The sequence below is a fragment of the Elephantulus edwardii genome, unplaced genomic scaffold (genome assembly GCF_000299155.1).
Source record: "Elephantulus edwardii isolate Elephantulus edwardi_28Jun2011 unplaced genomic scaffold, EleEdw1.0 scaffold00227, whole genome shotgun sequence".
Taxonomy (NCBI): Eukaryota; Metazoa; Chordata; class Mammalia; order Macroscelidea; family Macroscelididae; genus Elephantulus; species Elephantulus edwardii.
This window is the reverse complement of record NW_006399977.1, coordinates 1,157,860-1,179,714: the sequence shown is the minus strand read 5'-3', so window position 1 is coordinate 1,179,714 and position 21,855 is coordinate 1,157,860. Positions and strand designations below refer to the sequence as shown.

General features: G+C 38.0%; 1 protein-coding gene across 1 annotated transcript in view; it reads right to left on the bottom strand.

The window, feature by feature from the left end:
• Nucleotides 1-1,568: 1,568 nt before the first annotated feature.
• The window catches only part of SAMD13 (sterile alpha motif domain containing 13), a 93,360-nt gene continuing 73,073 nt past the window's right edge, over nucleotides 1,569-21,855 (bottom strand). The window contains exons 3-4 of the mRNA XM_006898373.1: nucleotides 19,945-20,056; nucleotides 1,569-1,712 (exon numbers count right to left, since the gene is read on the bottom strand). Of these exons, the coding sequence (XP_006898435.1) occupies nucleotides 1,569-1,712; nucleotides 19,945-20,056 (256 nt within the window). The remainder of the gene's footprint in view (nucleotides 1,713-19,944; nucleotides 20,057-21,855) is intronic.

The following is a 21,855-nucleotide window of genomic DNA, read 5'->3' as shown; positions in this document are numbered from 1 at the left end:
GTTTGTAATGTTTGATTTTCAGGAAGTAGATTATCGGGCCTTTGTTCTTAGTTGCCTCTTTGTGAACTTGAACCCCTTTTAGTAAGCAGCAGGGTAGTTTGACCATTTTCACTGCTCAGAAAATTCAAATCCACATAGCGACACAGCCAAACTCAATGTCAGTTCTGACTCAGCAACCCTGTATAGACAGAACAAAGTAGAAAGCTCCATAAGATTTCCAAGACTACAAATCTTTCTGAAGCTACGTCTTTCTCCTGTGGAGCTGGTTGCTGGTTTGAAATGTCTGTCTTGTGGTTAACAGCTAAGTGCTTAACCTCTGCACTACGAAGTCTCCTAAATCTACATATAAATCTATGTGTTTCCATAGCTGCAGATTTTCCTGTTTCTGTTTATTTTTCTCCCTATGTGGCTTAACTTTCTTTCTATTGTTTCAAGGTAAGAATCTATCTTTTAAACCCAGTTAAAGAAGCAACGAAACAGAAAAATAACAATGATACACTGGGAATAAACTGAAGCAATGCTTTATTGCAACCACAAAGCACCAATTCAACAAGGCGTTGACACACAGAGATTGAAGAAATGTTCTCTTTGAACAGAGATGTAGCAAGCCCACTTTTTCAAGTTCTTAGAAACAAGGATTCAGGCCAGGAATCAAGCAGAGTATCAGAACAATTAAAAAAATATTACACCATCATGAAAGGATATATATGTATATATATATAAAAATATTCTGTACTAGGAACAAGGCTTTCTGAACTCTAACACTTGGCAAATTTCTTCAGAAACAAATTATTATAAATACAAATCATAGAGTGAAAAATGCTTTTTTTCAAAACCGATGGACCAATTTAAAAGCAAATCTATGCAGAAAATACCATTACCTCCTATGTAATCTAGCTGAATATGGATGGATATCCCCACTACACAACAGGGTTCTCTTTCCAGAACTACAGTTCTGCTCCTAAAGGGGCCATGATGTGTGTTCATTTCAAACATGACAGCATATCCAATGAAACCTTAATAAGGTCAAGTGGAAGACCCTCTATAAAAAAGGGTGTCGGCAATTCCATCCAAGCAACACAAGCTCTAAGGAGCACAGGAATTCAAAGAGGACTACAATTCCTTTCTCTGTTACCCCCCTCCCTAAGATTTCTTGTTTGTGATCTTAAAACTATCAACAAAAACTGCTCTTTTAATTAATTTTAAGATTTATTTGTGTGTGTGTGTGTGTGTGTGTGTGTGTGTGAGTGTGTGTGTAAGCAATCGAAAAAGAAAATCCTTTTTACTGCCAAGTCTTTGTAGGGAGGGGTGTCTAATCATGTCAATGATGACTCTGACAAACCCTATGAGAAAGACTGTCTGACCCACACTGTGTCCTTGCTCCCAGACTGAACCCAGGTCAGTGGACAGATTGCCTAGTCTATCCAATAGGATAACATTTTCATTTGATTGAAATTCTTTACATATACACATGTATGTATTCTGTTTACAGAGTTTCATCACATGAAACTAAATTATGTAATTGTTTATTGTTTTTTGAGGTTATAAGACCCCAAAATTTTACTCCACTATGAAGAGCTGTGCTTTAAATGCTTTGTCTGCAGAGGTTTTACATGATACTCGTAGATTTTCAGGGCTGGTCCCAATTTCAACTGAAGTCCAGTCAACACATCATTCCTTGTCATCAATAGCAGGGATTTTCCATCAATTTCCTAGAATACAAGCAAAAGGAATAGCCAACATTTAAATACCAAAGCTCGAAGAATAATGGGGGGGGGGGAGTTTTTCTTTTGAAATTGCAAAGAAAAATTTTCCCAAGTTGAAAACTCTATTTGTGCCATTAAAAAAAAATACTCTATTTTTATCTTCTTTTCATTGTATGTTTAAATTACAAAGAACCCACTGATGATCTTATTCTCAAACACACAAATATTATATCTTTAAAAACTGATGTCAAGCTTAGAATATATTTACTAAGGAAAAAAAATCTCACTTCCTAAATAACCATTTTTGCGTCTAAAATGTATATGTAATTTTTGCGTCTAAAATGTATATGTAATTTTTGCCTATTTAATCCCTAAAACAATTCTCTAAATTAGAAAGGTTTGCAAGCATCACTCTTATTTTGCAGTAAAACTAAAGAACAACAAAAAGTGAACCCTGTAACCCTAAGATTTTTTTTATTTTATCTTAGTTTTTGTGTTTTGTTTTGTTAAAACAGGTAACATAGTATTTAAATCTTAATCTGTTTGCAGTCAAAATCAATGTTCTTTTTATAATTCCCCCGTTTGGTCAAACTGAGACTATAGAGTCTTAGGCTTCTGGAGTGTTGCCAATCACAACAATGGGCATTAAAAATATTATTCACCCTCACTGAGCTTGTTTCCTGTTCATGAAAGGAAAATAATTTTGCCTTAATCCCAATATCAGCTTCTCTATGGTTAGAGCCCCTACCATTTCCCACTTCTCTAGATACTCAAGATTCCAAATATGGTTGTGACAGGCAGAGATCCTACTAGCCACAAAACTTCCTCCCCTGTTCCCTGAGTCCATTCTCCGCACTTTCCCAACCAGAGGCATTCACTCCAGTGACACTGGAGACTTCAAAACTTTGGGAAGAAATAAAGTTATGCTTCTTATGAAACATCAAAGATCTTAAATAAATAATGTGATTTAAAACTTTTGCTAAAGAAGCACTGAATGTTGTATGCCACTTTGTTTTTTAATTTACGGTGGTGAGAACCCTGAGCTGGTTCTTATGGGGCCTGAGTTCAAGACCAGACCAGGTACAGTTGCTTAGGGAGACATGGCATGTCTGTTCACATATCTGTATCCACTTCCCCCACTGTCAGGAAAGGGGACATAGTGATCAACTTAAAAAAAATTCACCCCTCTTTTATTGCCATAGGAATACTTGTTATAGGGATATTGGGTTTTTTAAAGGATTCTGAGACACTGCTCTTGAAAATGCTGTCTGAATTATTCATTACACAATTGAATGGCATTATTCCTTTAGCCACCACTGACAGGATTATGGTCGTCATTTCGCTTGTAAACCATTTAACACTAATGAGAGCAATAGAAGTGAATTAATTTCAAATGCTCTATGATGTCTTGAACTTTGAAAACTTATTTTACTGGCCACTAGAAGATAAAAAGACCCATATTAATTTGTGAATGACAATTACTCAAAACCATAGCATATAAAGACTGATAGAGCATGAGGGAGAAATTATTTAAAGACCTAGGAATGAATTTTTCAATCCTAAAGTATATTTTTCCTACTTAGGTAGCACATAAGCCTAACGGTCTTACAGCATTAGTGAATGCTGCTTGTTAGAAAGATGCCAGAGGAGCCTTTGACACCGGGAAACAAGAATGGCAGCAGGCCTGAAGGCCGGCGAGGTCTACCGCAGCACAGGCTACTTCAGGCTGCCGAGCTCAGTGTGAGCATGCAGTGCATATGGCCTCATTTGGGATGCTTTTTAGAACCGTAAGGCCTTTCCTGCTCTTCATCTTCCCTCTGCTGCTGTTTGCTGACACTTACTCCACATATTAAACAGGCATCAGGAAGAGATGATACCATTTTCATTTCTGTACAAGAAAACATCTTTGAGCTTTGAATTTTTTTTTTCCATCTTTGCAATGAAAATCCTCCTACAACTCAGCATTTTTGTCAAAAGTCATGTGCGTTGTGAAAAACGCTGAAATCTAAATTTTACTCAAGACAAAATGGAAAATCATGTTTCATACTCCAATTTGATTTCTTTCTTTATCCAAGAGATACACTGCAGTTCACCTCAGACCAGGGTTGGTAAAAGAAAGCTCCATCTGGCTATGCTTATTTTAGAGTTCTTAAAATGCACATCATTCATTCACACTTATAACAAAAATTTCCTCTTACATGAAGCTACAGCAACTCAGATGCATGAGATGAAGGAATTAGTAATGGAAATGTGAGACTGAGGGGAAAGGCAGAGTAAAGTATAAAATCCTGTCTCCACAATTTACTGCAAGACTCTGGGTAAATGACTTAAATTCTCTGAGCCTGTTATCTCACCTATAACCCTTGATAGGTTTTGGAGATTAGAAATAATCCATGTAAAGTGACTAGCTCAGAGCCTGATGTATAGGAGGTATTCAGTGGCTATTAAGTGGAAATTTATAGGCTTTCCAAGAAAAGGAATATATGTATTCAGATTTCAGATCTATCTTCTGTTTTTCTGGAAGTTTGCTCAGGGTTTGACTGTTTTCCTTTGCCGGGAAATGCATGTCCAATCTTGGTCAAGTTCAGAAAATTTAATATGCTTAAAAAGGTTCAAAGACTACATAAAACATTTGTCTCATAAAAAATCCCATGTACAGGGAAATCCTTGATCAAGAAAGCTAATAATTTATCGTGGCTTTGTTCACAATGGCAAGGAGTTGGAAACAACCTAAGTGCCCATCAACAAATGAATGGATAGAGACGCTGTGGTATATTCACACGATGGAATACTACGCTGCAATGAAAAACAAGGAATTCATGTAACATTATTTAAAATGGGTGATCATGGAGGACATCATGCTGAGTGAAGTATCTTAGTCACAAAAGGACAAATACTGCATGGTGCCACTGTTGTAAAACAGGACTGACATCGGGTTTGGGGGGAGACTGAGAAAGATGGGTTCAATAATGTATACTGCATTGAAACAGATGAGGGTGAAAACTGAGTACAGACAGAAGGCTGCATAGTGGAGTGGACCTGGGGGGAGGGATTGTAATTGTAAAACAATGAAATAATTTTTCTATTACTTTTCCAAGATGGTAGTATACTGGAGGGAGGGGGAGGGTTGGGAGGGGAGAAAAGTGCAACAATGAATGAATGGAAATAAATAAAACCCCAACTAAAAATCTGTTACATTATTTCAATAAGAGTTTGAGATGCAAATGAAAGCCTGGCACCAGAACAAGAACAGGACTGCAAAGAGAAAACAAGAGTTTCCAATTCTGTCTCCATCTATTACTATCTATGAAGAATGACTTCTTTGGACCTCAGTTTTATTGTTAGTAAAAAGTGAAAGGGATGAAGTATGGCCAACTTTACTGATTTTATTATATATAAATATATAGTATATTATATCGAAACCAAAATAAACAAAAATGATAATTAATTTCTATCTTAGGGATTCTGTTTACATTTCTATGTTAAAGGACAATCACTTGTTATCTTCAGTGAAACTTTACATTGATTTTATCAAATGATTATATAAAAGCATGTACCCTTCATGTTCCTGTTGGGCAATAACATACAGAATATCTGTAGAGTTAACATGCCGCAGAACACACTCATGCATTAAAATAAGGATTAGAGATAATTGGTAAAAACTTACAATTAGGGAAAGAGTCTATATTTGAAAACAACAAATGAGTAAGGGTCATAGATATTATAGCTAAGTAGATAAACAGGTGTGTTGGAATACCACACTATTTTACCACTTAGTAGGTGAGGCCCGAGGCACGTTGCTTAATTTCTTTAAGTTTCATTTCCTTATGTATTGGGGTGCAGGAAAGAACAGTAATCAAAGGATTACTGAGATAACATACATTAAGTAGAATCCCTAATATCTACTGAGATACTATATTAAATTTTAAGGGGAAAAAAGATGAAAAGAAATATTAACCCAGTTAACTTTTATTTTCTTTGTCAATATTACTCTATACCTCGAGAGTTTACAATTAAGGGCGAGTAGATATGGTGTAATGGAGATGTCTGAGAGATCTGGTGACCTACTGTTAAGGAGATGCACTGCCAACTCACAGGCATGCGGTTCGAATTCATCAGCTGCTACTCTGAGGGAGAAAAATGGGCAATCTCTTCCCATGTAGTTTACTGTCTATAAAAAAGCAAAATAAGGAGGAGCTAAAAGAAAAAGACTAGGTAGTCAAAAGAGTAGATATCAAGAATGGGGCAACTGGTTAACAGCACGATACAGGTAAAAATTCAGAGAAGTCAATGGGATGATAATAAAACACAGCAATTGACTCAGATGGACATATCTGAGGCAGTGTCTCCACTGCTCCTAACACAGAACAGAAGGGGGGGGGGGAAATTCTGCTGCTGGAGTGAACATCTGGTCCATTATTCCCTTCCTCTGTGAAATGAGGGGCTTGGATGAAAGTGACTTCTATCTCTTCCAATTCAAACATTTTAAAAATTCTAATTATGCCTTTGTTAAACATCAAAACTCACCAGCTCTATATGGAAGTACTTCCGTTAAAGAACAGTAGTAACTCCTTAAAAATGCAGGTGGAAGAATCTAATGAAATACTTTTGCATTTTCCGCCCCAGTCCATCCTTTTACGTTTTCTAGCACTTTCTTTGTAACCACTCTTTGGCCATTCACTACCTGGCTACAAGTGGTCACCAGTCTGAAGTTTCTCATTCCACTGCTTACAAAGGGTACAAATGGCAAGGAGGAACTGGGACTTGACCCTGAGCCCACAGATACAAAAGTAGAAAATCCTGTATCCAACACAGGGGTCACATTAAAAAAGGAGTGTAATCCCTTCACCCTATCCAGATGACCAGTGGAAAAATAATCTCCTGAAAAGAGGTTGTCATCTTCAAAGGTACTCCTAAAGGAGCAGTGTGGTCTCTCAAACAACAGTCCCTCTTCCAAGTGGTCTTCCTCTCTGCTGTCTCCTCTATTTTTCCTTTTGCTGAGGTTCTCTCTGGACCTGTCATAGTCACTGCGTTTTTGGGCATCAGATAAGATTTGGTAGGCCTCTGATACTTGTTTGAATCTTTCCTCAGCTGCCTCTTTGTTTTGTGGGTTCTTGTCTGGGTGCACTTGTAGTGCTAATTGGTGATAAGCCTTCTTAATATCAGAGGAGGAAGCATTTTGAGGCACTCCAAGTACTTGGTAGTGATTCTCCATGTTTCTTGACAAGATCTTTCCTCATAAGACATGAGGATTATTTTCTGAAGAATTTCCACATAACATTGCAAAAAGAAAGATGATGAGCTATCCCATACCAAGACCCTTTCAGCTTTGCTACATGATTTCAGATGAAATCACTTCAGGAAGTGAAATTTCTCTTTTCAATGTCTCTACCCTCAACCCCTGACTCAATACTTCATACTCTCTGTCACTCTTGTGGGTAGAGTGATTATGATCTCAAAGTTCTCAGCCAATCATTCTCATTTGATGCTGCACTTGCTTTGTGAGCCTATTGGTGGAAAAATTGGGATGGACAATGTACATATTAAAGCAATTTCAATTTGTTAAAAAAATCATGCTAAGTAGCTTGTTAACAGAGAGTTACTTGGTGTGGCTCATTTTTACTTCATTTGTTAAGTTACCAGTCACATTTAAATCAGATACAAAATCCATTTTGACTCACTGTGAGCGTCAGTCAGTCAGTGTCTTCAAGTAATCTGATGGATCACTACATTTTGCTACTTAATACTTGTTGCTCATATATGATGGATGAACAGAGAGGCTGGACAAATCTTTACTTTTAGATTCTTCTCCTATAATGACTTCAACCAGAAGAGTCCTACCTCTGTAACCCCAATATCCAATTATTCCTCTCATTCTTCACTCCCATTAAATTAATGTTTTCATTTCAGCTCCACTTTCTCCAAGGCTAGAAGTCTTCTAGGAAGCTTTGGTGGCCTAGTGATAAGGAGCTGCGCTGACAACAGAAACGCATGCTGTTTGAATCTATCAGCTGTTCCACAAGAGAAAGATGGGCAATCTCGTCCTGTGATATTTACTGCCTCTGAAAACTCCTTGAACTGACTTAATGGAACTTAGTAACAACAAGAACAGAAGTCCTGTTATGACTCTGCCTTTGTATCAAATCTCAACCTCATGGCTAATCATAAAAACACTTCTTTAACCCGTGCTTTCAAATCATTAGATTCATAACCTTCTATTTCATCTAGTTCAAAACACCCTGTACAGGAACTATCCAGAAATTCATATTCTTTAACTCCTATATGTGTTGTTTTTATGTGCCATTGAGTCACCTACGACTCATAGTGACCCTATATATACAATAGCTCTGAAACCTACCCTATTCTGAGCCAATCTCATAATCTCTGAAAGACTTAATCTCATTTCTCCAGTCACTGAGTCAATCTATCTTATCCTGAGTCTTCCTCTCCTATGCTGTCCCTCCACCTTTCCAACTGTGATGTGTGTCTTCAAGGACTGGTTCCTCCAGGCCACGTGCCCAAAGTATGTGAGATGGAGCCTCAAAATCCTTGCCTCCAGGGAGCAACCCAGTTTCACCCTCTCTAGGACAGACCTCTTTGTTCTCCTGGCAGTTCACAAAATACTCAATACTCTCCCCCAGCACCACAACTCAAAAGGCATTGATTCTTTTTCTATCATTCTTAGTTAATTACTGAGCTCTCAGATGCATAAGAAGTAACTGCGAAGACTATGGCCTGGATCAGGGGCTCCTTAGTCTCCAGACGAACACTGTTGCTCTTCAGTATTCTAGAGAGGTCCCTGACAGCAGAATTTCCCAGTGTAATTCGACTTTTGATTTCCTGACTCAAGTATACATGATGATGAAGTACCATGCATTTGCAGCGTACCAATCTCAGTTGTTGTGGCAGACTATCTCAATAGTTCTTTTATTTATCCCTGGTCAGTTTGTTTCCTATTTCCTCTGATAGCCAATCTTTATCTTTATTTTTCTCTTCTAGTTCCTTATTAAATTTCCATTCATTCCTGTTCACAACAAGAAAAAAACCCTTTTCATTAAGAAAAGGAAATAAGTGACTGTAGGGAGAAACCTCAAAACCCCTAAAGATAAGGGCAGTCTTATCTGTAGCTACAAACATCCTCATCTATAGACTTAGGTTATATCTCTGTCTTTCAGTAATAAGCCTACTATTTTTTTTATCTCTTCTCTTTGTATATTCTCAAGGACTATATTTTACTTTACTAATGTCAATTTTTAGCAACTTAAACCTCTTTAATACTTATGGCCACCTTCTGAAATGTAAATAATCTTGCTAGACAATGACTAGGGATGATAGAAGGAGAACTGATGCCTTTGAGCTATGGTGTTGCAGAAGAGTATTGAATATACCATGGACTGTTAAGAAAATGAACAGGAAGCCTGACTGCTCCTTGGAGGCAAGGATTATGAAGCTTCATCTGACATACTTTGGACATGTTGCAAGGAGGGACCAGTCCTTGGAGAGGGACGTAATGCTTGGGAGGGTGGAGGGGCAGTGCAGGAGAGGAAGACCCTCAATGAGATGGATTGATTCAGTGACTGGGGTAATGGAAATAGATATGTCAGACACAGTGAGATTAGCACAGGATAGGGTAGAGTTCAGGGCTGTTGTAAATAGGGTCGCTATGAGTTGCAGGTGACTTGATGGCACATAACAATAACAACAACAACAACAACGACAATCTCCTCTTTTAGCAAAGAGACCTCAGATCTATATTACCTTCCAACTACAGACTCTCTCTTCTTCCCTGTCTCCTACTCACTTTTCAACTTAAAGAGTTAAGAGTTCTCCACATTTTAAATAGCCTTCCACACTCTCTTCCCCCAATTCCATTGGCAAACTTTAATATATTAATTTCTCAACTAATAATTCTCCTAGATCCCACTGGACTTAACTTTTTTTGAGGTATGTGATGATCTTATTCACTGTAGTGAGCTGACAGTATCTACATAAGACTCTTGACTATCAGGAATCTCAGAATGTGAATTCTTTGAATAAGATCTTTGCAGATATAATTAATTAAAGATCTCAAGATTGAGTCATCCCAGGTATAGAGTGGACCCTAAATCCAATGACTAATACTCTGTTGGCCTAGTGGATAGAAACTGATTCTACCAAGGTGGGTGATTTTAATCTGTGACCCTCAGGCCTGGTTTTGGTTTGGTCAAACATTCTTCTAATTGGTATAGCACTGGTCTGTCCATTGGCTGTACAGAAGTAACTCATGGTTGCTGTGATGCTAAACACTGTGACCCTGATGTGTCAAATGTGATAATGATTATCCATGGTGGACAGTGTTTGGTGTAGCTCCCCTATTACAACAAGCCTGGAAGTAGGAATGGCATCCACTTGTCTCTGGAAACTCTATGAACTTGGAGAAATGATGAAGGTTATACAAGTGTTCAAGTCTTTTGTTCATAGCATTGCTATGAGTCATCTACGACTTGATGGCACTTAACAACAACAACAACAACAATGTTCTTGTATGAGAAGGGGAGGACTCTGAAATACACACAGAAAAGGACTGTGAAGTTGGAGGCACAAACTAAAGTTATGCTATTACAATCTTCCAGGGTTACCAGAATCTGAAAGATGCAAGGAATATGCCTCTCTAAAGGCTTTAGACAGAGGCTGTACAAATTTGCCGACACCTTGATTTTGGACTCCAGTTTCTAGAACTATGGTAGAATAAAATTTTGTTGTGTTAAGCCACCAAGTTTGTGGTACAGTATTATGGCAGCCCTAGGACAATACTTCAAACAAGCATTAAATGTTTATTAAAATTCTCTTCATTGTTTCTATTATAGTTCTTTTGTTGATCTCTTCCCACTTATCTGAATGTTCCTTCTAGGATGATCTTGCTAGTTATCTCTCCTCTCCTAATAAATAAAACTCCAAGATGCTGTGGTTGGTCTTTTCTCTTCCTCTCTGAAATGTCTCTCTCACGCTTAAGTTCTCCTAAGACTGCTGATAACTCATGTATCTCTGTTTCTGCTGTGTCATTCTTCTCCTGAGATGTCTACTAGATATCTCCACTTAGATATATCTGATACACATCTCTCAAATTTAAGTGCCCCAGACTATGCTTACTAGATCTCTTTCAAAACTTACCTTTCACCAACTTGCTAGCCATCCTGGTTAATGGTGCCACCTTAGAATCATCCAAGCTGAAGACTTGGTAGTCATCCAAGGCTCTTCCCTTCCCCACCTGTGAGCACTGGGCTCAGTGCCGGGACTATGGCAGAGAAGCAAGACAGGACAAAACTTCACCCTCCATTGACAATCATCCACTAAATTCTTTTGACCCGCTTCCCAGTACTGTCTGATCTGTCTCTTTCTTTCCACGCCAAGTGATGTAAATCTCGCCTCTAGCCTCCCTTATTCTCCAAACTACTTTCCAAACTGTGACAAGACAGATCTTTCAAAAATTCAAATCAAATCTCATCATCTCTCATTTAACATTCTTTGGTGGACTCCTGATGGGTGTCAGGCAAACTCAACTCTCTGTGGTCTGGACCTCTGTCTACTTTTCCATCTCAGTCTTTGATATTGCCTGCTCCATGCCTTCTACTTTAATTCAGTTTCCTAAAATAATCCATGTTGTTTCATGTCCATGTGTGTTTGTTTGGTTATTCTTTTTATTGCTATTTGTATAAAAATTTACAGAGAATACTGGCATTCTCTTCTACAATTCATATACTCCCTATGCCTCTAATAACAAGGGGGGTGGGGTCTCCGTAATATCAAATTCAAAATGTCAAAATATCATTCAAAAATCTTCCCTTTGCCTTAATCTTCTGTACTTCCTTCTGTGTCCCAGTTGCAGGTGATTTGGGAATGAGCAGCATTATTTTTCTTGAAGAGTTTTATATCGGTTTTGCATATATTATTAGGAAAAGCTACGGTAACCATTAAAACAAATAAGCAAGTGATAAAGCCAAAGAAGTGGCACACACATGGCTGTCACATAATGTGTTAGAAATTATCCTGATTTCAAAGGAATGATCTAAACAATTGCTTGGAGACTTTCACTTCTAGAAATGAATTCTATTTAAATAAAAAAATGTTTAAGTTTCTATTTTAGTTTTGGATTCCATTTACTTGGTTATTTTCTTATTGTTAGGATTAACTGTATGCTTGTTATTTTAACTTTTCTTCCTCAGTTTTCATGGACTGAAAGGCTATATGAGCAGAATGTGTACTGTCACTTTTTCTGTTCATTATGCTAGAAAACCTTTTAAGCATTCCAGTATCCTTCAACGGTGAAGACATATACAAGTATCATAGCACTCTGAATATTAGCACTATTCAGCATTATCAGGGAGCTCTGGTAAGTAACAATGTTATTTTCATTTAATTAACAGTAATAAACATTATTCCCATGGAGTTTTGATCCGTCTACTTTGGAGCTGAATTTGTTAATTAGCTAATTTAAGTGCCTCTTAGAAGTTCTATATTCATGATTTTGTAATTCCCCCTCTACAGTGGACTCCCAGCATTGCGTAGGTTTCAGGGAGAAAAAAAAATCTGAATTCCTTTTCCCACAATGGTCTAATTAGAAATATATATCTAGAATCATGACACTTGAAAGACATTTTGCTGCAATTTACAACACTGGCAAAAAGTAATCCGACAAAAGTGTCAATCTTTGCATTTCAAATCAATGACTTAAACAACTTAATTGGGGATTTTAGAGTGAACTACCGTCCTCATTTATATTGGTTTTTTTAAAAATAAAGGACGCTTACACAGTAATCTTAGAGATCTTAGCTGTCATCTAATATTTGGCATTATAATCTGAACGGAGGAAATTATCTCAAAATATATATTGTTCAAGAAACCAATCACTGTCATTAATTTGTAAATTAGAGGAACTTGGAACAATATAAATTATGTGAATGACACACAGTTCACTGAATAAAAGACAGAACCCTATCTTTTTTGCATATGTTTGCAGTATGTAAAACTGACAAAGGTACAGAAACGAAGTAGATACGCTGCAACAGGTAGACTTATCTTTGTGACTTACGGTTTAAGTAGTGATGTTACTCTACTAGACTCCCAACATCTCTTAAATGGTGATTGCTATTTAAAAGCATTGCTATTAAAGAGGATTGATACCAAATAATGTGGCTCATTTCATTCTCTGTGCTTAAGAAAGTAAAGCTTATTCACAGCATTGTCTGTGAGACAGGTGAAGATGTGTTTAAGTAAAAAAGGTTTTCTCTTAAAACAATACCCCTATGAATTGAAGTCAACTCTATAGCAGTTGGCTTGTTTTTCTTTTAATAAGTAGAATGTTTATATATTTTTAACTTTGAGTAAAATGAGCTTTCAAAAAAGTTTTAAGAAAAAACAAACTAAAGCTTTAAGCAAAGGAACATTTCTGAGATACCTTTGACTCTTTAAAACCAGACAATCTATATCCATAGACAAGTATAATTTTGTAATAATACCTTCAAAAAATTCAAGTGTACTCACAAAAAGTACTACATCTCAGATGGGTTTGTGCCCTATACCATGGTCAAAATCCCAATTTTGCAAGATAAGATGTAATATACCTTTTCTTTCCCCCACATTTAAAAGTGGAAGGCTGAGCATTAATAGTATGCTGTTAAACTAAACATTCACTTTATGGGACTCTGAGTCCTAATAAAGCAAACTTTCTGTGATCATTCAGTGACAATGAGTCAATTACAAAAAAGTAAACAGGGAGTCATGACTTACAACATAGCCTAAATGTCCTTCTGACACTTTGGAATGTAGTCGTGTGTCTCTAGGAAATGGTTGTGTTTTGAAACAGAGATGGTACTGTGGGTATTATAAACACTCATTGATTTTTCTAGAAAGGGTATCCACTGACTCCTGCTCTTAGAGGTGAGTTATGTGGTCGGAGCATCATGTTAATGGGGCCAGTAGACGAGATTCCACATGGGATAAGCTGTCTAATATGATAAACAGTTGCAGGCTTAATGACACAAACCACATGCCATCCTGAGAGACAGTGACATCATTGTTCATAAAAAGAGACTTAGTAGAAACTCTTCCCAAAACAACAAAAATCAAATCAAATCACACATACTACTGACACTGGGTCTTTGGTGGTGAGGTGGGGGAAGCAGGAACAGAGGCATTTCCCCTTGATAATTCTTTTGACTTGTAGTTGTGGTTCACAAAGAAGACAGAGGAGAGGTTCTGCCAGGGTAAACTTGAAGATAATCACAATTTAAAAGTATACCTGCACAGAGAAAAAGAGGCTATGCAAAGATTGCCAGCTTAATCCAGCTGCTTCTCCATCTCACAGGAATACAGGACACTATACCTGCCCTTCTGACAAATCTTGCTCAATGGCTTACATTCTAAGGGATGCACTGCTAGAAAATGAGATCTGAATCTGGTTGCTACAGCAACAACACAGCATCCAGTAATGTACTGAGACCAAAATATGAAGACATACACTCTCCTGAAAGTTGGCCCATGACAGTTGCCATGTCTGGCAGTGATGTCAGTCATGAAGTCATACAGCATAAGTTTCCCATATCATTGGAAACTATGTTGCTTTTTAGGAGGTTCTACTCTTTTCAGATGCATATCCTTTCTACCTCTGACCCACTTTTACAAAATAGCAATAAAAAAACTCTTCGTCAAAATGATTTAAAAATGTGTCCATTCTAATTGTTTTGTAGCTTCTGTGATCTAGAAGATGTGCCCGTGTTGTGTTTAGGATGGATATGGTCTTCAGCCTGCCCACACCGGATATTACAGATATATATTGCTGAGTATACTTGAAGTTCAGTGCTAGGAAATCTTTGAAGATGAATCACGATTCATCTGTATCACGATGTTGAAATAGGCAGGTTAACATGGTAGAGGATCTTGATTCGTAGTCTCATAAAAACTAATGCGTCTATTTTTTTAATTTTTTTGTTATTTTTAATGAAAGTTTACAGAAAAGTTGGATTATTTCATCTATTTTGTCTTACTAACCTGAGTCTGAGCAACTTCTCCCTTACCTCCACCTCATTTAATGGGGACAGAAAAAATGGTGAGGATTTCCACAGCAGGAGAAAGATGCAAGGATAACTCAAGGCTGATACTTTCTGCTACCAACCAATACCTTCATGAGAAGGAAGTCATTCTAGTTCCTGACCCATGCTTATAAAATTCCAGTTTCCAATTCTTAGGATCTTGAACTGGCAAGGTCAACAGAGTAGCAAGATGCTTCTTCTGGAAGAATTTTTGAATGAAATGTTGTAGGCAAGTTTGCTCCCTTTTGCCTCCTAGTATTCTTAATGCCAGAGTCATCCCTGGGAGAAAAGTCTGCTTTATTTGGGGCCTAATTTAGAGCTGTCCAGGCCCAGTTCTGAAATCCTGCACAGAATCTGCAAAGGCCACAGATATTTTCTAACCTCCACCAGCTCTTGGATGTGCGCCTTAGAGGAGTCTGAACAAAAGCTTGATCTGGAAAAAGGTTCTGAATGGCTGGGCATCTGGCCAAAAGACTTTTTAGCTGAGTCTCTCATTATTTTTTTAAATGAACCTTTCACAATATTATTTAAATTTCATTTTAAAAAAGTTATTGAACTGCAATGACATAACTGGATATTAAACCATTAAAGGTCAAAATTAAATAGGTTCTAGTTTATCAACCTTCCACTTTCTAATTTAAGCTGTTATCCTCATGATTTTATTATAAAAATGTTCAAACATGAAGAAAAGTTAGGATTTTCTAGATAAATATCCATATTCTCTCTTATCACCTGGATTTCTCAATAAACATTTTTAGTCTACTTGTTTTATCACACTTCTACCCATCTATTCATCATTTTATTCAGTCATCAATAAATCTTTTTAAATTTCAAAGTAAATTCTATCCTTCTTCCTAAGTACTCCATTTGTGAATGATTGTTTAGTATTGCTTTACAGTCCTTTTCCATTTGAGAGAAAATTTACAGGCTATATAATGAACAAACCTAAAGTGAAATATCTGCACATACCTGTGCCTGTACCTCTGACTTAAACCCCTTTAGAAATGGATCATTACCCAGAAAGTTCTCTCATTCTTCTTGCAGCTCAATACCTACAACCTTCTCTCTAGAGGCTATTAAAGTTCTCATTTCTTTATAGTAATGAATTGCTTACCTGCACTGAAACTTTATAAATTAAACTATTCAGTGTGAACTTCTTGTGGAAAGCTTCTGTCACTCAGCATAATACTTTTGAGACTCGTCCATGCTATTGTAAATGGCTCAATTTTTTTTATGCAGATACATTACTATTTCTAGTTTAATCTGAGTCCCTGTAGTTGTCGTTATTGTTCTTGTTGTTGTTGTTAGGTGCCGTCGAGTTGTAGATGACTCATAGCAATCCTATCAACAGAAGACTTGAACAAAAGACCTGAGCACTGTTCATAGAGTTTCTGGAGGCAAGCCATTTTTGGAAGTGAATGCCACTCCTGCTTCCAAGCTTGCTTTAATCGGGAAGCTACACCAAACACTGTTCACCATGGGTAACTATTATCACATTTGGCACATAAGTGTCACAGTGTTTAGCATCACAGCAACCACAAGTTACCTCTGTACAGCAATGCACAGACCAGTGCTTTACCACTTAGAAGAATGTTTGACCCAAAAACAATTTGAACCAGGCCTGAGGGCCACAGATTAAATCACCTACTTGAGTCCATAAGTGGCTCAAATGGTTAAGTCCTTGACTACTAACTAAAAGGTTGGTGCTCTGAAATCACCCATCAGTGTCTCAAAAGAAAGGCCTGGTGATCTGTTTCCTAAAGATTACAACCTTGGAAACCCAGTGAATCAGCACTATTCTGTACACATGTGGTTAGTTCAAGTCAGAAAAGACTCAGAGCCTTGGGTTTTGAATTTCTTTTCCACTACTGACAGACAGCTGGATTTCCAGTTTGGGGCTATTTTGAATAAAGTTACTAAGAGTAATCCAAATCATTTTGTAGTCCTATATTTTCATTTCCCTAGGTAAATATCCATAAAGTAGACATAGAGTAGAGCATGAGTATTTACATTCTCACAAACAATTTAGTGGAGTTCTTGATTGCTCACATACTCATGGATATTTTGAGGTTGTTAATATGGCTTATTTTAACTCTTTTAGTGAGTATGAATGATAGTAGTATTAACCTTTTCAATGTACTTGCAGAAAAGATGACTCAGGAGGCTGGGCTCTATGAGGAGCAATGTGGTATCAGGATTGGAGGAAGACTCATTAACAATCTATGTTATGAAGATGATACAGCCTTGCTTGCTGAAACTAAGGAGGACCTGAAGCACTTGCTGAAGAAGGTCAAGGACTGTAGTTTTCAATACAGATTGAAGCTTAACATCAAGACAACAAAGATTCTCACCACTGGGCAACTGGCAACTCCACGACTGACGGAGAAGAAACTGAGGCTTGTTAACAGTTAGAGTTTGCTCAGCTCCACACTCTTGGTACCAGCAGACAGGAAGGAAATCAAAAGATTAATTCCTTTAGGTAAATCTGCTGTCAGAGACCTTTCCAGAGTACTGAGAAGCAATGATGTCAGCTTCAGAGCCTAAGGTGTGCTATTCAGGCCATGGTCTTTGCAATTACTTGCAAAAACATCAGAGAGCTGGACAATGACTAAGGATGATAGAAGAAGAAATGATGCCTTCGAGGTGTAGTATTGGAGAAGAGTCTTGAACATACTGCCAAGAAAACACATAGGTCTTTCTTGGAGAGGGTGAAACCAAGTTTTTCCTTGGAGGCTAGGATTTTGAAGCTCGGTTTCACATATTTTAGGCATGTGGCCAGGAGGGACCAATTCCCAGAGAAGGACATCATACTCTGAAGAGTGGAGGGACAGCAGAGGAGAGGAAGACTCTGGATGAGAGAAATTGATACAATAACTAGGGCAATGGGGGTAGGTTTGTCAGAGTCAGTGAGACTGGCTCACGACAGGGCAGGCTTCAGAGCTATTGTACATAGGGTCATTATGAGTGGCAGGTGACTGGATAGTATATAACAACAACAACAACAAGGAGTATGAAGAGCTCTGCTAGCCTAATCCATAGAGAGTTCTGCTGCTAACCCACAGGCCACACCTATCTGGTAGTTCCAATCTGCCAGGAGCTCCTTACGGGAAAGACAGGTTAACAATTCCCATGTGATATACAGCCTCCAAAAATGCACTGGAGGGGGTCCTCTATGAGTTCATTCTGACTCAAAGTCAATGAGGTTTTTTTTTAGTTTGAGAGGACATGAAGTGATTTATTTACATTGCTATTTTGGCAGATTTTCTAAACGGAAAGAATAAGAAATAGCCAGAGTAATGTAAAAAAGGCACACAGACCTTGATTCTTTTGATTTTAACTCAATTTATAATAGTCTCTCTTGTTGCTGTCAAGTAAGAAGTGACTTATAGCTGACCTTTCTTTGGGTTTCTAAGCCCATAAATAGCACAGGAGACTGTCCATCTTTCTCCCTCAAAGTAGAGGGTGGATTTGAACTGTCAAAAAGGTGAAACCTTTGGGTTAGCAGCACAACTTACTTTGGGCTAGGCCCCTATAGTTTTGAATATAATAATATTGTTGTTAAGTGTTTTCAAGTAAGAAGCAACTCATAGCTAACCCACTAGTGGGTTTTCAGAGGGTGTAAATCACATGGGAAGAAACTACCCATCATTCTCCTGGTAGATTCCAGCTGCCTGCGTTAGAGTTAGGTGACCAGGGTTTCCTATATTAAAATACTGTCATAGTGAACCCCTATCTGACCTTCCAGCAAGTTTTCAAAGGCAGTTAATTGCACAGGAGGAGACTGCCCATTCTTTTCCTGCAGAGCAGCTGATGGATTTGAATCACATGTCTTTGGGATTGCAGCGCAGTTTATTACCAGTAAATTTAATGCACAGACATCTAGATCTTTCATTGACAGGGAGATAAGAATGGTTTCCCTACAGAGCTAACCCGTTGCATATGTCAATGTGTTCCTCAATTGCTGCCTCGTGGGTAAGGCCCTTGAGCCTCACTCCAGTCCAAAAAATGGAGACATGAATACCTAGACAACTGGGACAAACACCTTATGTTCCTTTCTTCTTCCCAACACTAACCTTGGACCTGAAGGAAAGAATATTTTCTTTTTTTGCAAGTACACTGCTTGGTCCTATACTAGACATTTTAAATACATTGTCCTTTAATCTTCTCAACTACATCCTTTATAAAGTTATATATTGATAGCTTTTTGTAGCAGATGTGACACCAAAACTCAGAGAGATTGCATACAGAGATAGAAGAATCAGAATTTAAATCTTATGCTTTTTCCACTCCGTTGTGCTAAGCACCTGAAAAACAAATTGAAGAACTACTAGCTCAGTTGGTACTGAAAGCAGCAGTAAAAGAGGCTAGACATCTCCCGGTCAGATAGGTTCTATTTCTTTCTTTTCTATTTCCTACTTTTTCATGTGTGTATATATGTGTGGAGGGCAGAGTTGTTCCACTCCACCCTGAGCAGCATAAGTCTTTCAGGAGATGCAGATATAAATGAACTATAACTTCCCTCATGACAACTGTGACTGGGGCTCAAGCTTTGGGTTTTCTCTCATAAGAAAGAACCACTGGAATTTATGGCCTAGTCGGGCAATAATGAGTTATGGGGAGAAAAGGGGGTGCAAAGAAGGTGCTGAGCGACTACCCAGAAGGTTTGTTGTTCGAATCTACCCAGAGAAAGTGCCACTGAACCAGAAGATTCCTGCTTCCTCTCTTGCCAAGAAACCCTAAAATCAACAGGGAAACGACCCTGGCTTCTGGCCTTCAGAACTCGTTCCATTCAAGAGACCCAGGAGGTAAATACTGTGAAGTTACATGTCGAGATGGGATGACCACTAGCATGCTGCTAACCAGAAGGCTGACAGTTCAAATCTACCAGGTGTTTTGCGGAAGAATGATGGACAGTCTCCCTCATAAAAGATTTAGTGTCTTGGAAGCTCAATAAAAAGTCACAATAAGTCAGAAAAAAAAAGGAACCACTGATAAATCATTTTCACTCTCCCCTTCTTCATCCCCCTCAATTCCTTAGGGCTTGAAATCACCAAGATTTGATTTGGAGGGTATATAAAGAGAAAGAGTTCTGATCCTGCATTGTTTCTTCCTCTAGCTCTTCTTCCCAAAGCCAGGAGGTAAAAATGTGCATCATCATTAAATCAAGTTACCTGTTCCTGGAAAGCATTAGCTTGTTCTTCAAATCCTGCTGTTCGGAAATAATTGACGACATCCATCACAGCCCAGTCTGCAGGATCAGGTGGTCTTCCATTCTCCATGGAACTATGTAAAAAAAAAAAAAAAAAAAAAGAAAGTGACAGTGGTGAATAAAGGTAGTGCAAGTATGAGGAGTTCCAGTTTTCTCTCTATCCCAAATCCCAATTTAACTCCCTAAGGACTGTAATAAATTGTGTTTCTTGGGTTTAGAAGATTATTACTCTCACTAGTGCAGTCACTGCTTTTTTAAATAAACTACTAGATTTCTTAACAAAGTATTTCCTCACAAGCTATTTTTTTCAAACTGTTATTGTTGTTGACCGCCTTCGAGTCAAGCACGACTCATAGCAACCCTATGAACAAAAGGCCTGCAGCCCCTCTACAACTATCAACATTTATCAAAGTTCATAGAGTTTTCAGAGGCATGTTGTTTAGGAAGTGGATGCCGCTCTTGCTTCCAAACCTGTCACAGAATGTTATTTTTCAAACTAGTGACATTAAAAGTGGCCCAGGGATATCTAGTGACCCACAGAATTGTATTATACTTCAGAGCTAAGACCACCCAGACTTTTACAATATGGATCAACATTTTTCTCTACCTACTTCCCACCCCTTACCTATTACTGTTCCAGTACAACCAGTACCACATCAATACACCATGCCCTTTTATTTTTCAGGACTTCTGTCAGAATGACTCAGTCACTTACAATGTTCCCTGACATTCCTTTTTTTTTTTAGGGAGGGGAAGTAAAAATATTTTAATTCACATTAAAAACAGAATACAGTCAAGCCAGCTGTGCACACAGACACCTCAGTCTCGAGTCTCATGGTGTACCCAAGTTCTCAGTCCTGTCAATATTGACTTCCCTCCCCCAATTGTCCAACAGAGTTCTCAGTCCTGCCACTTCTAGTTTCTCCACCCTGAGCAAAGTTCCATCTCACATCAATTATCCAGTTCAGTCATCACTACCGCTACAGTTCTAAAACATGTCCTACATTTCGTCAGGTTGAGAGAGGTCTCTCTTCTCTGGCTGGGCAAAGAATTTCTCTTCCAGTGAGGGAAGATCTTCCTCCATCCATTTTAATCTCACAAAATTCTAACATTCTTACCATAGTTCAAATGAGGCATTCTCTAGCTCCACCAAGCAATTTTTTTTAAAACCTCCTAGGAAGTCTTCTAGAAATCTACCCAAATGTGTATTACATAATATTGCCCACATGAAAGATGACATTTGTTTATTAGACAACCTTCATACTAGCCACTGGCCTGAAGTGCTTCCTAGTTTACTCTTCTGAATGACACACAGAAACTCATCTATGTTTAAATAAATTAATGTATGAAATAAAGCATTTGTCTGAGATGGTCTACCAAAAACCCACCTCATCCAATTTATGGGGTGTCAAACAGGAGAATCTGAATAGAGAAAGAATGGCAAAGATCGATAGTACTGTCACTCTGTCTTGTTTCTATTTAGAAAGTACTTGTATGGTTTCTATTTTATAACTTCTTACTTGCTTATCAAAGATATTTCTCCAACACTATTAGAGTTATAAGACTTACATCCAGGTCTGGCTCTCTCATTCACTAGCTTGGTGTCTGTGGACGGTCATTTCTTTGTGCTATCTCTTTTAAACTATTAGCATCTAGCAGATCACAAGTCTATGACTGATTTATGAGACTCTCACTAACCCATATTTTCTACTAAGTCAATAATTGCCATCCAGCAGGTGATAAACAGCAAGAGTTTTATATTTTTTAAATTGTTGTTGTTGTTATGTGCCGTCGAGTCACCTTCGACTCATAGCGACCCTATGTACAACAGCCCTAAACTCCGCTCTGTCCTGTGCCAATCGCACTGTCTCTG